The sequence below is a fragment of the Bos mutus genome, chromosome 1 (assembly GCF_027580195.1).
Source record: "Bos mutus isolate GX-2022 chromosome 1, NWIPB_WYAK_1.1, whole genome shotgun sequence".
In the NCBI taxonomy this organism is placed as follows: domain Eukaryota; kingdom Metazoa; phylum Chordata; class Mammalia; order Artiodactyla; family Bovidae; genus Bos; species Bos mutus.
In genome coordinates, this window is record NC_091617.1 from 152253553 (window position 1) to 152267839 (window position 14287).

The 14287-nt window shown below is 47.5% G+C and overlaps 1 protein-coding gene across 1 annotated transcript; it reads right to left on the bottom strand.

Annotated features, from left to right (window-relative positions):
- Positions 1-521: 521 nt before the first annotated feature.
- LOC102279872 (carbonyl reductase [NADPH] 3) lies at positions 522-10396 on the bottom strand. The gene is made up of 3 exons (XM_005905710.2): positions 9921-10396; positions 7978-8085; positions 522-1011 (listed from the first exon to the last, which is right to left on the bottom strand). Exons 1-3 carry the CDS (start codon positions 10207-10209, stop codon positions 575-577), a joined length of 834 nt encoding a protein of 277 aa, XP_005905772.1. The 5' UTR covers positions 10210-10396; the 3' UTR covers positions 522-574.
- Between the last annotated feature and the right edge of the window lie 3891 nt (positions 10397-14287).

The window sequence follows — 14287 nt, forward strand, 5'->3', positions numbered from 1 at the left end:
TTTTGAATTGTGGTGTTGTAGAAGACTCTTGAGAGTCCCTTGGATTGCAAAGAGATTCAACCAGTCAATTCTCAAGGAAATCAGTCCTGGATATTCATTTTAAGGACTGATGCTGAAGTTGAAATTCCAATACTTTGGCCACCTGATGCGAAGAACTGACTCAATTGAAAAGACCCTGATGCTGGGAAAGATTGAAGGCAGGAGGAGAAGAGGACGACAGAGGATGAGATGGTTGGATGGCATCACCGACTCAACGGACATGAGTTTGAACAAGGTCAGGAGTTGGTGATGGACAAGGAAGCCTGGTGTGCTGCAGTCCATGGGGTCGCAAAGAGTCAGACGTGACTGAGCAACTGAACTTAACTGAACTGGACTGGACTAGGTTTGTCTGCCTCTCAGGGCTAGAGTTTGGGCAGAACAAAATTGCTCGGCTCCCTTCCAGAACCAGACGCTTTCTCACGAGGAGACTGTCATCGAGGCTCCCCAAGGACAGAAACAGAATCAAACTACCATGCCACAACTCCTTCATTCACTCCTCAGACATTTATTAAGCCTCGAGGGCTGCAGCAGACATTCACCAGTTTTGGACAACTTTGTCCCGAACTAGCTGACCATGGGGCTCGGTGGCATCTGGCGGCAGGAGGGCCAGGTAGACGGGAGTCTCAGCCCCCTCCTCCACTGTCCTGGAGGCATGAGCGCCCCCCAAGTCCGTCTTCACCCACCCGGGGCAGCATGCGTTCAGCAGAATCCTGTCGGCTTTCCTCTTCTCCTCCAGGCGCCGGGCCAGGATTCTCGATAAGACTGTGACCCCCAGTTTGGACACCCCATAAGCCGAGTTGGGCCAGCCCTCCCTCTCATGCACCTCGTTTTTCGTATCCTCCACAAACTTCTTCATGAGGTCCACCAGGTCTTCCTCTGTGAGCGTCTCACACCGGAACTTCTCTTGCAGATCTTCGCTGCAGTTTTCAAGGGCTTGGGAGCCCTGTGAACTACTGACGTTCACCACTCTGCCTGAAACAGGATAACGAAACATGGAAGCGTGTCACAAATACACCATCACTGGTTGATTGCTGACAAACATGTGATTCAGTCATGGGGCAGGCTTAATTTCTGATTTAAGAAATGATTCTAGCAGTCATTACAAAAAGCTCCAAAAGGCATTTGAAAAAGACGCAAGAAGGCACCTGTGGATTTTAACTTTTTGCACTTTGTTCTCCCAAAAAGAACATAATGAGAACATAATTCCATTGATAACATGGGCTAAAGAGCAGTGATTTTCCATTAGGTGAACAGGAGGCAGGTCTGCAGTAGGATCACCAGGCAGTTTGGTGAAACACACCCCCTACACACACACACACACACACACACACACACACACACACAATTCCAGATGTTTGTGAACTTGCTTTCCTGGAGTCAGCGCCCTCACCTTTAGATTATTTCCTAGGGCCAAGGGGCCACCTCGGCATACCTGAGTGCCAAAGTCAGAGTCAAGCCATCCCTTGCCGATGACCCTTGTCTGTCCTTAATGATGGATACTCTGTCTGTCCTTAATGATGGATACTCTCACATGCGGAAGGGGTTGCGTCTCCAACCCGGATTTGATTTTCATCACTATTTTTTTAGCCCGTAGTTAACAAATAATTAAATATAGTTTAATGAGTTCATCTTCATATTAGCAACTATTCACGGCTACTAAACAGACAGTTCTGTCCATAACATAAAATAGGCCAAAAACTAGAAAGCAATCTGAAGCATTGGTGGAAATCCCCAAACCAGTAAATGTGTGACTTTACACATTTTGTCCAACATCAAGAAACACCAGATTTGGGGAGTTCTTTTCTCCCATGTTATCCTGGATCCATGTTCACTGCATCCAACAGAATAACTGGATTTTATTTCACTTTGTAAGCGGCATTCGCCAGAGGTGCACATTTGTGGGGTGGGATGTGAGCTTGCTGGGGTGTCCTTGAGGGCCCAGCCCCATATGGAGACACCCTCACTCTGGCCTTGTGCCTGAGCATCCCATGTCATCCCCAGCACCTAAAACTCTTCAGTGTTTTCTTTTCTTTTCCTTCATTCCTTCCTTCCTTTTCTCTCTCTCTTGTAATACCTATTTCTTTCCAAACTCTTAACTTTGAAAAACTTTGGAGCCTACACAGGATTTGCAAGAATACTTTAGTAGACATCCATAAAACCTGTAGGCTTCCCTGGTGGCTCAGACGGTAAAGCGTCTGCCTCCAATGCGGGAGACCTGGGTTCAATCCCTGGGTTGGGAAGATCCCCTGGAGAAGGAAATGGCAACCCACTCCAGCACTCTTGCCTGGAAAATCCCATAGATGGCGGAGCCTGGTAGGCTACAGTCCATGTGGTCGCAAAAAGTCGGACATGACTGAGCGACTTCACTTCCACTTCCATATAACCTGCAGCTGAGTTCACTAACTGTTAAGCTTTTTGCCACATTCTCTTTCACTCTTTCTGTTAATTGTAGACAGGTAGCATAAAGTAGGGCTTCCCTGGTGGCTCAGATGGTAAAGCATCTACCTGCAATGAGGAAGACCCAGGTTTGATCCCTGGGTTGGGAAGATCCCCTGGAGAAGGAAATGGCAACCCACTCCAGTACTCTTGCCTGGAAAATTCCATGGATGGAGGAGCGTGGTAGGCTACAGTCCATGGGGTTGCAAAGAGTTGGACACGACTTAGCAACTTCACTTCACCCTGCATAAAGTGAAAGTCAGTCATTTGTGTCTGACTCTTTGTGACTTCATGGACTATAGAATCCATGGAATTCTCCAGACCAGAATACTGGAGTGGGTAGCCTTTCGTTCCCTTCTCCAGAGGTAGTGTAAGGCTTCACCTTAAACACTTTAGTATACATAAGTAAGGACACTCCCTTCCATAACCACAAAGGTGATCATACTCAAGCTATTTATCAGGGTACAACAGTATTATCTAAATATAGTCCATATTCAAGTCTCCCGGATTGTCTCAATAATCTTCCTTTACAAGTTTTTGTTTTTTTTTCATCCAGGGTCCAATGTGGAATCACCGATTGCGTTTAGTTGTCCTTTTTAGTCTGTTTTAGTCTAGAGCAGTTGACAGTGAGCTTGAAGCCTCTAAGCCATTGTTTTATAGTATTTCCCCCAGTTTGAATTGGCAAGATTCTTTTTTTATTTTAATGATTATATTCATCTCAATATTTTGATCAGGAATTCTGCTTTGCTGAAGTTACGTTCTTCATTACTTGCTAAGCAGCTTTGTTCTCAAATGCTTGGCTGCTACAAGGAATTAAATTCAAACAGGAAAGCAGGAAAGAAAAGAAAAAAAATTGCAGGAACTGCTCTATGCCTTTGGTGGAAATAACCTTCTAAGAGGAAGAGGCATCTACTTTGATCTCAGGGCACACCTCTGTGTGGCAGCGGTTAAGTTGGCCCAATCAGCCCTGAGAAGGACTGAGACGCACCCTCATCGCCACCACCCTTTGCTGAGGGTCAGGTGGACCCACCTGTCTGCAAACGCTATAGCATCCTGGAAAGAGTGGGCATATAGCTCCCCCTAGTGGCTCAACATATTAAAAAGCAGAGACATGCCAACAATGTCTTGAGAGTCCCTTGGATTGCAAGGAGATCCAACCAGTCCATCCTGAAGGAAATTTAAAAGTAATAACAAGTCCTGAATATCCATTGGAAGGACTGATGCTGAAGCTGAAACTCCAGTACTTTGGCCACCTGATGCGAAAAACTGACTCATTTGAAAAGACCCTGCTGCTGGGAAAGACTGAAGGCTGGGAGGAGAAGGGGACCACAGAGGATGAGATGGTTAGATGGCATCACCGACTCAACGGACATGCGTTTGAGCAAGCTTTGGGAGTTGGTGATGGACAGGGAAGCCTGGCATGCTGCAGTCCATGGGGTCGCAAAGAGTCGGACACAACTGAGCGACGGAACTGAACTGAAGTGGCTCTACAGTTGCTTGACCTATTCACTCGATCTTGAACCAACAAGCGAGCTGGATAGCTTTCTTTAAAGTGCTATTATAAAGCTAAAAAAAGAGTGGCTTTTAAATCACTTTTGAATGGGGAGAAAGTGATTCCCTATAAACCAAGGGGCTATGATGTTCAGCGTTTTGCCCTCCAGGTGAACAGGAGGTTTGTCAAAAAGTCACAATTATTCTCAATGTGTTACAAACTGAAGATTCCTGCTTTGATAATTACTGTTACAGAAAACTGGTTGAAGACCGTGATTGACCAGCTTTGGGTTGATCCCTGGGCCCCACCCTCCACAAAGCTTCCTTTTATGTTTCAAAATGGCTTGTTCACAGTTGTTTGACATACTGTGATCCTTCCCTCACTAGAACTAATTATCCTGATGTGATTGAAATCAGGAAACGGGGATACTGTTTCCAGTTCTATTACTACCTGACTGTATTTACTTTTCTGGGCCTCAATATCCTTTTCTATAAACTGAAGGTGTAGGAACATAAATGTTCATCAGTACCTCGCGGCTTTCAAATTCTATGATTCTAAAGTCCGTAGGGAGAGGACTTCCTGATACTTGGTAAAAGACACAACTGCAGTGAAGTACTACACAGCTATAAAAAAGATTAAGAAAGCTTTCTGTCCTGACCCAGAATGAGTCCCAGATACAGTAAGTGAAGAAAGCCAGGTGGCAAACATAATGTCTTTTTTTTTTTTAAAGGGAGAGCAAAAATTTATATACATTTATTTTTGCTTAGAAAATAAATAAATGCTTGCATTTATTTAATTTTATTTTTGGCCATGCCCCACGGCTGTGGGATCTTGGTTTCCCACCAGAGATTGAATCCTGGCTCTTGGCAGTGAGAGCAGTCTTAGCCACTGGACCACCAGGGAATTCCCTAGATTTGCCTTTAAAAACTTCATCCCCAGGCTTTCCCTGCTGGCTCAGTGACATAGAATCCACCTGCCAATGCAGGAGACACCGGTTCGATCCCTGGTCCAGGCAGATCCCACAGGCCTTGGAACAACGAAGCCCATTGCCACAAATACTGAGCTGTGCTCCAGAGCCCAGGAACAACAACTATTGAAGCTCTCGCCCTAGAACCCGCATTCCCCACAAGAGGCGTCACTGCGAGGAAAAGGCTGCACACCACAGTGAAGAATAGCCTCTCCTCAGTGTGACTCCAGAAGAGCCCGAGCAACAGCCAGCACAGCCAGAAATCAATCAACCAATCGATCAAATTATAAATACTCCATCCCCCGGGCCCTGGGCACTCACCAACTCCATGCCTCTGGCCCCAAAGCTTCCTTCAACCAGCACTTGCAACTCTTACCTGTGAGCTTTCTACGATCCCATCCCACTAAAGAAACCAGTAAAGAGAATTACCTGTGGAAACTGGGGATGGGCAGGCAGGTGGATCTCTTACCATGCATCTTTTTAGATTTAAATATCTGCACCTGAGATCATCTTTATTCAAAACGTTCAGTTAAGGAAAGCACATTTCCAAGAAAAAAAACTACAGAGCTCTTCTTTTCCTAAGAATCATGATTGATTTCTTGGAAAGAAAGTCCTCGGGGAAGCCAGCCCTCTGTCCCCATCTTGCAGCACAATTGTAATTTACACAGTTAGTGTTCTTTGTCAGTGACAGTCTCCCCGACTGGACTCTGTGCTCCATGAACAGGACTGTCTGTGCCCACAACACTCACCACTGTAACCCAGGTGCCAGAGTAATGTTCAAGCTGGTTTTAAAAAAGGCAGAGGAACCAGAGACCAAATTGCCAACATCTGCTGGATCATGGAAAAAGCAAGAGAGTTCCAGAAAAACATCTATTTCTGCTTTATTGACTATGCCAAAGCCTTTGACTGTGTGGATCACAATAAACTGTGGAAAATTCTGAAAGGGATGGGAATACCAGAACACCTGATCTGCCTCTTGAGAAATTTGTATGCAGGTCAGGAAGCAACAGTTAAAACTGGACATGGAACAACAGACTGGTTCCAAATAGGAAAAGGAGTACGTCAAGGCTGTATATTGTCACCCTGTTTATTTAACTTATATGCAGAGTACATCATGAGAAATGCTGGACTGGAAGAAGCACAAGCTGGAATCAAGATTGCTGGGAGAAATCTCAATAACCTCAGATATGCAGATGACACCACCCTTATGGCAGAAAGTGAAGAGGAACTCAAAAGCCCCTTGATGAAAGTGAAAGTGGAAAGTGAAAAAGTTGGCTTAAAGCTCAACATTCAGAAAACGAAGATCATGGCATCTGGTCCCACCACTTCATGGGACATAGATGGGGAAAGAGTGGAAACAGTGTCAGACTTTATTTTTCTGGGCTCCAAAATCACTACAGATGGTGACTGCAGCCATGAAATTAAAAGACGCTTACTCCTTGGAAGGAAAATTATGACCAACCTAGATAGCATATTCAAAAGCAGAGACATTACTTTGCCAACAAAAGTTCGTCTAGTCAAGGCTATGGTTTTTCCTGTGGTCATGTATGGATGTGAGAGTTGGACTGTGAAGAAGGCTGAGCGCCGAAGAATTGATGCTTTGGAACTGTGGTGTTGGAGAAGACTCTTGAGAGTCCCTTGGACTGCAAGGAGATCCAACCAGTCCATTCCGAAGATCAGCCCTGGGATTTCTTTGGAAGGAATGATGCTAAAGCTGAAACTCCAGTACTTTGGCCACCTGATGTGAAGAGTTGACTCATTGGAAAAGACTCTGATGCTGGGAGGGATTGGGGGCAGGAGGAGAAGGGGAGGACAGAGGATGAGATGGCTGGATGGCATCACCGACTCGATGGACGTGAGTCTGGGTGAACTCCGGGAGTTGGTGATGGACAGGGAGGCCTGGCGTGCTTCGATTCATGGGGTTGCAGAGTCAGACACGACTGAGCGACTGATCTGATCTGATCTGATGGTAGGTGCTCAATACATGCTTGTGGAAACAGTAATAAATGTTATTTAGTGAATATGTGAAGGTGTGGGTAAGATATTTCCTAATAAAGAAAAGTTTCCTCTGGATGTTCTGAATCAGCTTGGCAAAGGTTGGTACAAGAAGAAAAGAATACAGACAAATTCATAATCATGCAAGAACAGACCCTTTCCCCAGGCCCCAGGTGAGCTGGGTGAGGATGGTCACCTTGGGGAGTTGAGAAGAACTCACTGAGGTTGCTCAAAGGCAAGATGCCTTATGGGACTTGGCAACACCTTCTCCTTCTAGGGTTGAGTTAATGACTTGGGACCCAAGATTGCTATGGATCATACATATCTTTTATTGTTGTTGTTTTGCAGGAGGTGGGAGTTGAGCCTTTAAAAAATGGTGATGGGACAATTGGGTAGCCATTTGCAAAATGGTACATTTAGATCCCCTCTCCTTCCTTCAGTTCAGTTCAATTGCTCAGGCATGTCCGACTCTCTGCGACCCCGTGGACTACAGGACGCCAGGCTTCCCTGTCCATCACCAACTCCCAGAGCTTACTCAAACTCAAGTCCATTGCGTCAGTGATGCCATCCAACCATCCCATCTTCTGTCATCCCCTTCTCCTCAATGAATCGGGTATCTACACATGTACGTATCTAGACTTGGCTAAGGGAACTCATGCCTACCAACACACAAGTCAGGAAGGAAAAGTGAAATAATTCTTCCCTAAATTTGGTACGGGATGAGATGGTTGGATGGCATCACCGATTCAATGGGCATGAACCTGGGCAGACTCCGGGAGATGGTGAGGGACACGGAAACCTGGCGATCTGCAGTCCATGGAGTCTCGAAGAGTTGGACACAACTTGGCAACTGAACAGTAAAGTACCTGACTTTCAATAAAGCTGAAATGTTCAGATGAGAAGCCAGGTACTGTGAGAAGATAACACAGCTTTCTATTTTTTTCCCCTACGGAGAAATAGCCCACCTGGAAGACTCCTGGGGGACGGGTCCCTGTGGCTCACTCCTTGCTAAGGGAGACAACCTGACGGTCAGCAAAGCTGGACTCACCATGAGGTTTGACTATAGGCAGTAATTCGGTGCAGACGTTTCTCGTGGCAAAGAAGTTTGTCTTCAGCGTCATCTCAGCTTGAATGTCAAAGGGTGTTGGGTCATCAGCTTTTCAAAAAGAGGAGGAAACAAAGTCACACATTTCCCCCCTGAAATTCTCAAGACAAAGTGGATCTTACCTCAGATTAAAAGCAAAGCAAGGTAACTAAAACAATTTCAAGGGCTCCCCTGGTGGCTCAGTGGTAAGGAATCTGCCTGCCAATGCAGGGGACATGTGTTCCATCCCTGATCCGGGAAGATCCCACGTGCTGCAGAACAGCTAAGCCCGTGGGCCACAACCATTGAGCCTGTGCTCTAGGGCCCTGGAGCCGCAACTACTGAGACCCTGTGCCACAACTACTGAAGCCCGAGCACCCTAGAGCCCTTGCTCTGCGACAAGAGAAGCCACTGCAGTGAGAAGCCTGCATACAACTAGACAGCCGTCCCGACTTGCCACAGCTAGAGAAAAGCCGGCACAACAACGGAGATCCAGCCCAGCCAAAGATGTTTAAATAAATTAAAAGCAGGAGGCTGATGGTTCTCAGACGTCCAGCCTCTATCTGAAGCATCCGCAGGGCCTGTTAGAACACAGCTTTCTGGGCCCTGCCCCCAGAGTTTGGGATTAAGGAGTTCCGGGGTGGGGCTTCATAATTTGCATTTCTAATTCAGTTCCCAGGTGACGCTCCAACTACCAGTTTGTGAGCTACACTTGGAGCAGCAGTGGTCAAACCCATCTTGAAAGGGCATAGGAGGAGGCACCTGGCGATTCTGCTAAAATGCAGATTACAGTTCAGCAGGTGTCCGTCTGAGGCTGGCCGTTCTGCGATTCCCGCAGTTCCCAGGGTCGCAGGTACTGCTGGTCGAGGGTCCAAACGCTGAGGGGCGAGGGTTGCCAGATGAGGTCAGTATGCCCCCCATGTGTTGTCCACCCATCCCTCAGCTGTGGGCTCCGAGGGGGTGTCCGCCAACTCCCCGCCTGAGCGCGCAGAAAGCCCGGCAGACTGAGTTGCCCCAACGGGTGCCCCGGGCGGTCCAACGCCCAAGGCCGAGGGAAATGAAGACAGGCTTCACAATGCTTCGTTTTCCTCCGCTCGGCCTCTTAGAGTTCTCTTTGCCATTAGGTTGTAAGTGAGGCCGGCCTTTTATTTCTACCCGCAGCACAAGGCAGATCAATAACTTTCTTATTCGAGTCATGGAGCAAGTAATCTCCATCTCCCTGCCCCTCTCCAAAGAAAGATGCTACTTAAAACCACCCTTAAAAAAGAAAAACCCAGAACAAACCGTCTATGTTTGATAACAAGCCGAGCTTCCCTGGGGGTGGGAACCACACTCGCTTCCTTTTTGCCAGAGCCTATCAAAGCCCTGCGTTAAAGAGACCCAAGTCCACTAGCGTGCATATGCGCGCTAATCCGTGTCTCTGAGACTCACTTCCTGTCCCGAGCAGATGCCTCCTGGTGTCTATGAATGCGCCCTTTGAGGGAAAGCGAAAGCCCAAAGAGAGCTTGGAGACCCTTCGCAGAGCAAATGTTTCTGGCATTAGAAAGCTGATGAGCTTAGCAGGGCGTGGTCCCCTCCTCGGAGACCGACTCTCTTGCAAAACTCAGCAGCTGATGGTTCTGGGAGGGTCCCGGGTGGAGCACTGTGGCGCACAGGCCCGCACAGGCCGGCGGGCAGGCGGGGCACGCTGTGCCCGGCACCGCGGCTGCTCTCGAGCGAAACGAACCGCTCCCAAGACTCCGTGGGAAGCGAGAACCAGCCGTGGGAGGCGAGAGCTGAGCGCATCCCGAGGGGCGGGCGCTGCCTTTCCGATCACTCCAGTGGACTGGTGGGGGCGGGGGGCGCGTGCAATTCGTCGCGGGGCGCCCTCGGAGAGCCGGAGACCTCCCACCACCCCCTTCACCTACTCTTGAAGGCGATGCCCGCGTTGTTGACCAGCACGTTGAGCCCCCCGTACTCCTTGCGCAGGAAGTCGCGCAGGGCGCGGATGCTCTGCAGGTCGTCGATGTCCAGCTGGTGGAAACGGGGGCTCAGGCCCTCCGCCTGCAGCTGCTGCACGGCCGCCCGACCCCGCTCCTTGTCCCGCGCCGTGAGCACCACGTCCCCCGGGAACTCCCGGCACAGGTCGCGCGCGATGGCAAAGCCGATCCCCTTGTTGGCCCCGGTGACCAGCGCCACGCGGGTGTAGGACGACATGGCCGGTGTGGAGGGAGCGCGGGGCCCTTGGGTGGAGAGCGATCCGGGCCGTGGGCCACCTGCGGCGCGCGCTGCGGAGGCCGGTCCACAGTCTGAGAAGCCAGGAAGAACTGGGTTCTAGGCTCCAGCGCTGTGACTTGTAGAGAAAGAGGCTCCGGTCCTCGATCCCTCCCCTCCTGGGAGGGGCGGTCTGTTCCTGAATGTTTTGTAACGCCCCATTCCCGGGTCCGCCCCCTCCCCGCGTAGCGCCCACTGTTGATCCCGCCTCTGAGCCACAACTGAGCCAAGCAGTGGTCTACGGGGGTGGAGAGGGGCTTCCCCTAAAGCAGAACCCAGACAGTGGTGAGTCGAAAGGGTCTGAAGATTTACTGCAGTTTGAATGAAGAAACTAGCGCAGGAGAAACCCCAAAGGAGAAAAACAAGTGTTGACAGTTTTCTTGGGCGTGCGCCTGCCATCCTCTACGAAATGAGGATGCTTGCTTTTTTCTTGACTACAGTGAAATGATTTCGACACGGTACCTCCTTCTCAGGACCTCGATCCCGTTCCTTGCTTCAAAGAAACTCAAAAGAGGGAATGAGAGAAAAAAGGTCCCAAGAACAGATTTCCAGGTGTGGGCCGGGTACCCAGCTCTGTGGGATCCCAGTGCGCCCCCACGTGAGCAAGAGTGTTTATGAAACTCCCATTGTGTGTCAAGCGTCTTGCCGGAATGTTTTTATTCATCTTGCATAACTCCTGTGGGTGCCAAGTGTCTCCCCTGGAGAAAGAAATGGCAACCCACTCCAATATTCTTGCTAGGAAATCCCGCGGACAAAGGAGCCCGGCGGGCTACAGTCCTGTGGACTCTCAAAGAGTCGGACAAGGCTTGGCAACTAAATAAGTAGAATATACATTTGTGTGTGTGTGTATATATATATATATATATATATATTAATGGGAGAGGGCAATGGCACCCCACTCCAGTACTGTTGCCCGGAAAATCCCATGGATGGAGGAGCCTGATAGGCTGCAGTCCATGGGGTTGCTAAGAGTCAGACGAGACTGAGCGACTTCACTTTCGCTTTCCACTTTCATGCATTGGAGAAGGAAATGGCAACCCACTCCAGTGTTCTTGCCTGAAGAATCCCAGGGACGGTGAGGCCTGGTAGGCTGCAGTCCTTGGGGTCGCACAGAGTCGGACACGACTGAAGCGACTTAGCAGCAGCAGCATATATATTAATATAGATATATATATATAATTTCTCCCAGTGAAATCTCTGTGCCCACAAAATTTAACTGAAAATGAATCCCTAAAGATGTGTCACAGTGTGGACAAGCAATTAGAACTCTTCAACCCACTCTTTTTAGTGTGATCCGAGTGTGTTTGATTGGTGACTTTCAGGTTTATGGAGAGCAGTGATTTCATGACTGAGCTTTTCCCAAGCACAGCTTGGCTCAGCTTCCCAAGCCTGTCACCTTGACAGCACTTTCTTCATCAGATCAACAAGTGAGGTCAGAAGGTGGGCACCTGCTGTGGCTCAGCAATTATTTTCATTTTCCCCTAAAGATTATTTGGATCTCTCTTTTCAAAAGGTAGGGCTACTCAGGTTTTCTACTTCTTCTTGAGAGCTTAATTCATGTTTTCCAAAACGTTTGTATATTTTATCTAGGTTATTGATTCTGTCATGAAGTCATTCATAATATGCCTTTATTAATCTTGTAATATCCATAGAAATGCCACTTCTCTCACTCCTGATATTGGCAGTTTCTGTCTTTCGTATTTTTTTTTTCCTGATCTATCTGGTTAGAACTATTCATTTACTTAAGGAAGAAGCTTTTGATTTCATTGATTTTTTCTCTATTTTTTCTGGTTATGTTTCTTTTCTAATGTCTATTTCTTCTCTTCTCATTTGGGGTTTTATTGGCTCGTTTTCCTAGTTGGTTTGTGTTGTGCTTCTTTTTGTTTGTTTTGGTTTTTGAGTTTTAACTATGGAAGCTGAGATCATGGATTTGAAATCTTTCTTCTTTTATAATATAGACATTAAGGGTTATTAATTTCCCTTTTAATACTATGTTAGTGCCATCCCATAAACACAGATACATTGTGCTTTCACTTTCAACCAGTTTAAAATAATTCTAGAGTTCCCTGGCAGTCCAGTGGTTAGGACTCTGTGCTTTCACTACCAAGGGCCCAGGTTCAATCCCTGGTTGGGGAACTAAGATTCCATAAACTATGCAGTGCAGCCAAAAAAATAAAAATAAAATAGGTAACTTCTAATTTACTTTTTGATATATTCTTTGACCAAGGGTATTTAGAAGTATTTTTTTTTAGCTTCCAACTACTTGGGGATTTTCCAGATACCTTGCTGTTACTGATTTCTTAATTCTGTTGTAGATGGAGAACATGTTTTGTATGACTTGAATTCTTTTAAAGGAGTTTTTTTTAAGCTAGGAGAGAGAGAGAAAAGCATTTTTATGCAATAGGAATTATCTCGAAAAGAGGTAAAAATAGGTGACAGAGACAAAGTGAATAATTCAAGAACAAACTGTGTGGGAAGGTGAGTGCAGATGGGTCCTAGGGCTCAGACGGGGACTTGGCCTTGGAATCAGGACACCTCCTGTGACAGGGAAGGCCGTGTGTGGGGGTCTAGTTGTAGGATGTTGGGTGGCTCTCCTGGGGGCACTATTTTCCCTTTGAAGGATGAACGATTTGAGGTTGTTAACAAGCAAAATTCTTTGGGGAGACTTGAGGGAAGTGTAGCCATCTTGCAGAACAGGAAAGTAAATTTATTAGGGAATTAGGCAGCGTTGGTGAGCAGAGTTGGGGGCCCATTTGAGACCTGCAGTCATAAATGTCAAGACAGCCCAACCAGCCCCTTCCAATTTCCTCCCAGCATCATCCACCCACTAGTGCAGCTGCAAAGTTGGAGAGTGGTGTTTCGTCAGGCCCCCATAACACAGGGAGAGATGTTTGCAAGGCAAGAAGCATAGTGTAGGGCTATGGCCTCCGAGGACAGAGGAGAGGACACCAGAGGTTTGGAGACTCTGGTGAAGAACAGTAGGGCTGACGGAACAGAGGCCTCTGAGGACAGGACCTCCTTGGAGGCAAGCTTGTAGCCTGGAGCCAAGTTGGGTCCTGGGGGTCAGCGTGGGGTGCTTTGAGATCGAGATCTCAGGGGCTGTACAGATGAACCAGGTGAAGAGGGCACAGGGACTTGTGTTGGTGTTTAGAAGTCAAGGAACTGAGAAGCCAGATACTGGATGGAACCGTCACATGTCTACTGAGCTCCTCAGAGAGAAGAAGTGTGGAGGGAAGAAAATACTCAATAATGTGCTGGTCTCAAGGTCTGTGCCTTTGGCTGTTTCTGTCCTAAGACTTTTTTTTTTTTTTAAAGAAACAAGAGTTCCCACATCTTCATTTCGCACTAGCCCTCAAATTATGTAGCAGGTCAATGAAAGGGGGTCTGGGGTGGTTTGGAGAGAGTTTGTTGCTCATAGTAGGGGCTTCCCAGGTGGCACAGTGGTAAGGAAGCTGCCTGCCAGTGCAGGAGATGTAAGATGAGTGGGTTCGATCCCTGGGTCAGGAAGATCCCATGAAATGGCATGCCACTCCTGTATTCAGACTGGAAAATTCCATGGAGAGAGAAGCCTGGTGGGCTACAGTCCATGGAGTCACAAAGAGTCAGACACTTCTGAGCACGCATGCACACATACACACACGTTATTTACAGCAGTCATTTCCAATTTTTCATGTTAGAATTCCCTGGGGATATTATTAAAAAAAAAATGCTCATGTTTGGCTCTTTTCCCATTGTGATTTAATTGTGCTTGGGTGTAACCCAAGCACTGGGAGTTTCGAAAGCTGATTCCAATGTGTAGCAAACTTTAGGAATCACTGGGTTACATAATAAGGAGTTTCAATTGGTTAAAAGTGACATAATCTTCAAAAAACGGCTGAAGATTTTGAGAAAAAAGAGGAGACAGGGTTTGGAAATGGCACAGGTGATTGTCCCCTCCCCCTTCCTAGACATCAGGTCCTAATCACAGAACCTGTGGATGTCCCTTTGTATGGAAAAAGGGACTTTGCAAATGTGATTAAAC

Bases quoted from the DNA above. Each gene is read 5' to 3' on its own strand.
- LOC102279872 (XM_005905710.2), bottom strand. From the start codon at position 10,209: ATGTCGTCCTACACCCGCGTGGCGCTGGTCACCGGGGCCAACAAGGGG. The intron at 8,086-9,920 runs GTAGGTGAAGGG...CTTTTTGAAAAG, and splicing joins CGCGGGCATCGCCTTCAAGA to CTGATGACCCAACACCCTTT. The intron at 1,012-7,977 runs GTGAGTCCAGCT...ATCCTGTTTCAG, and splicing joins GCCTATAGTCAAACCTCATG to GCAGAGTGGTGAACGTCAGT.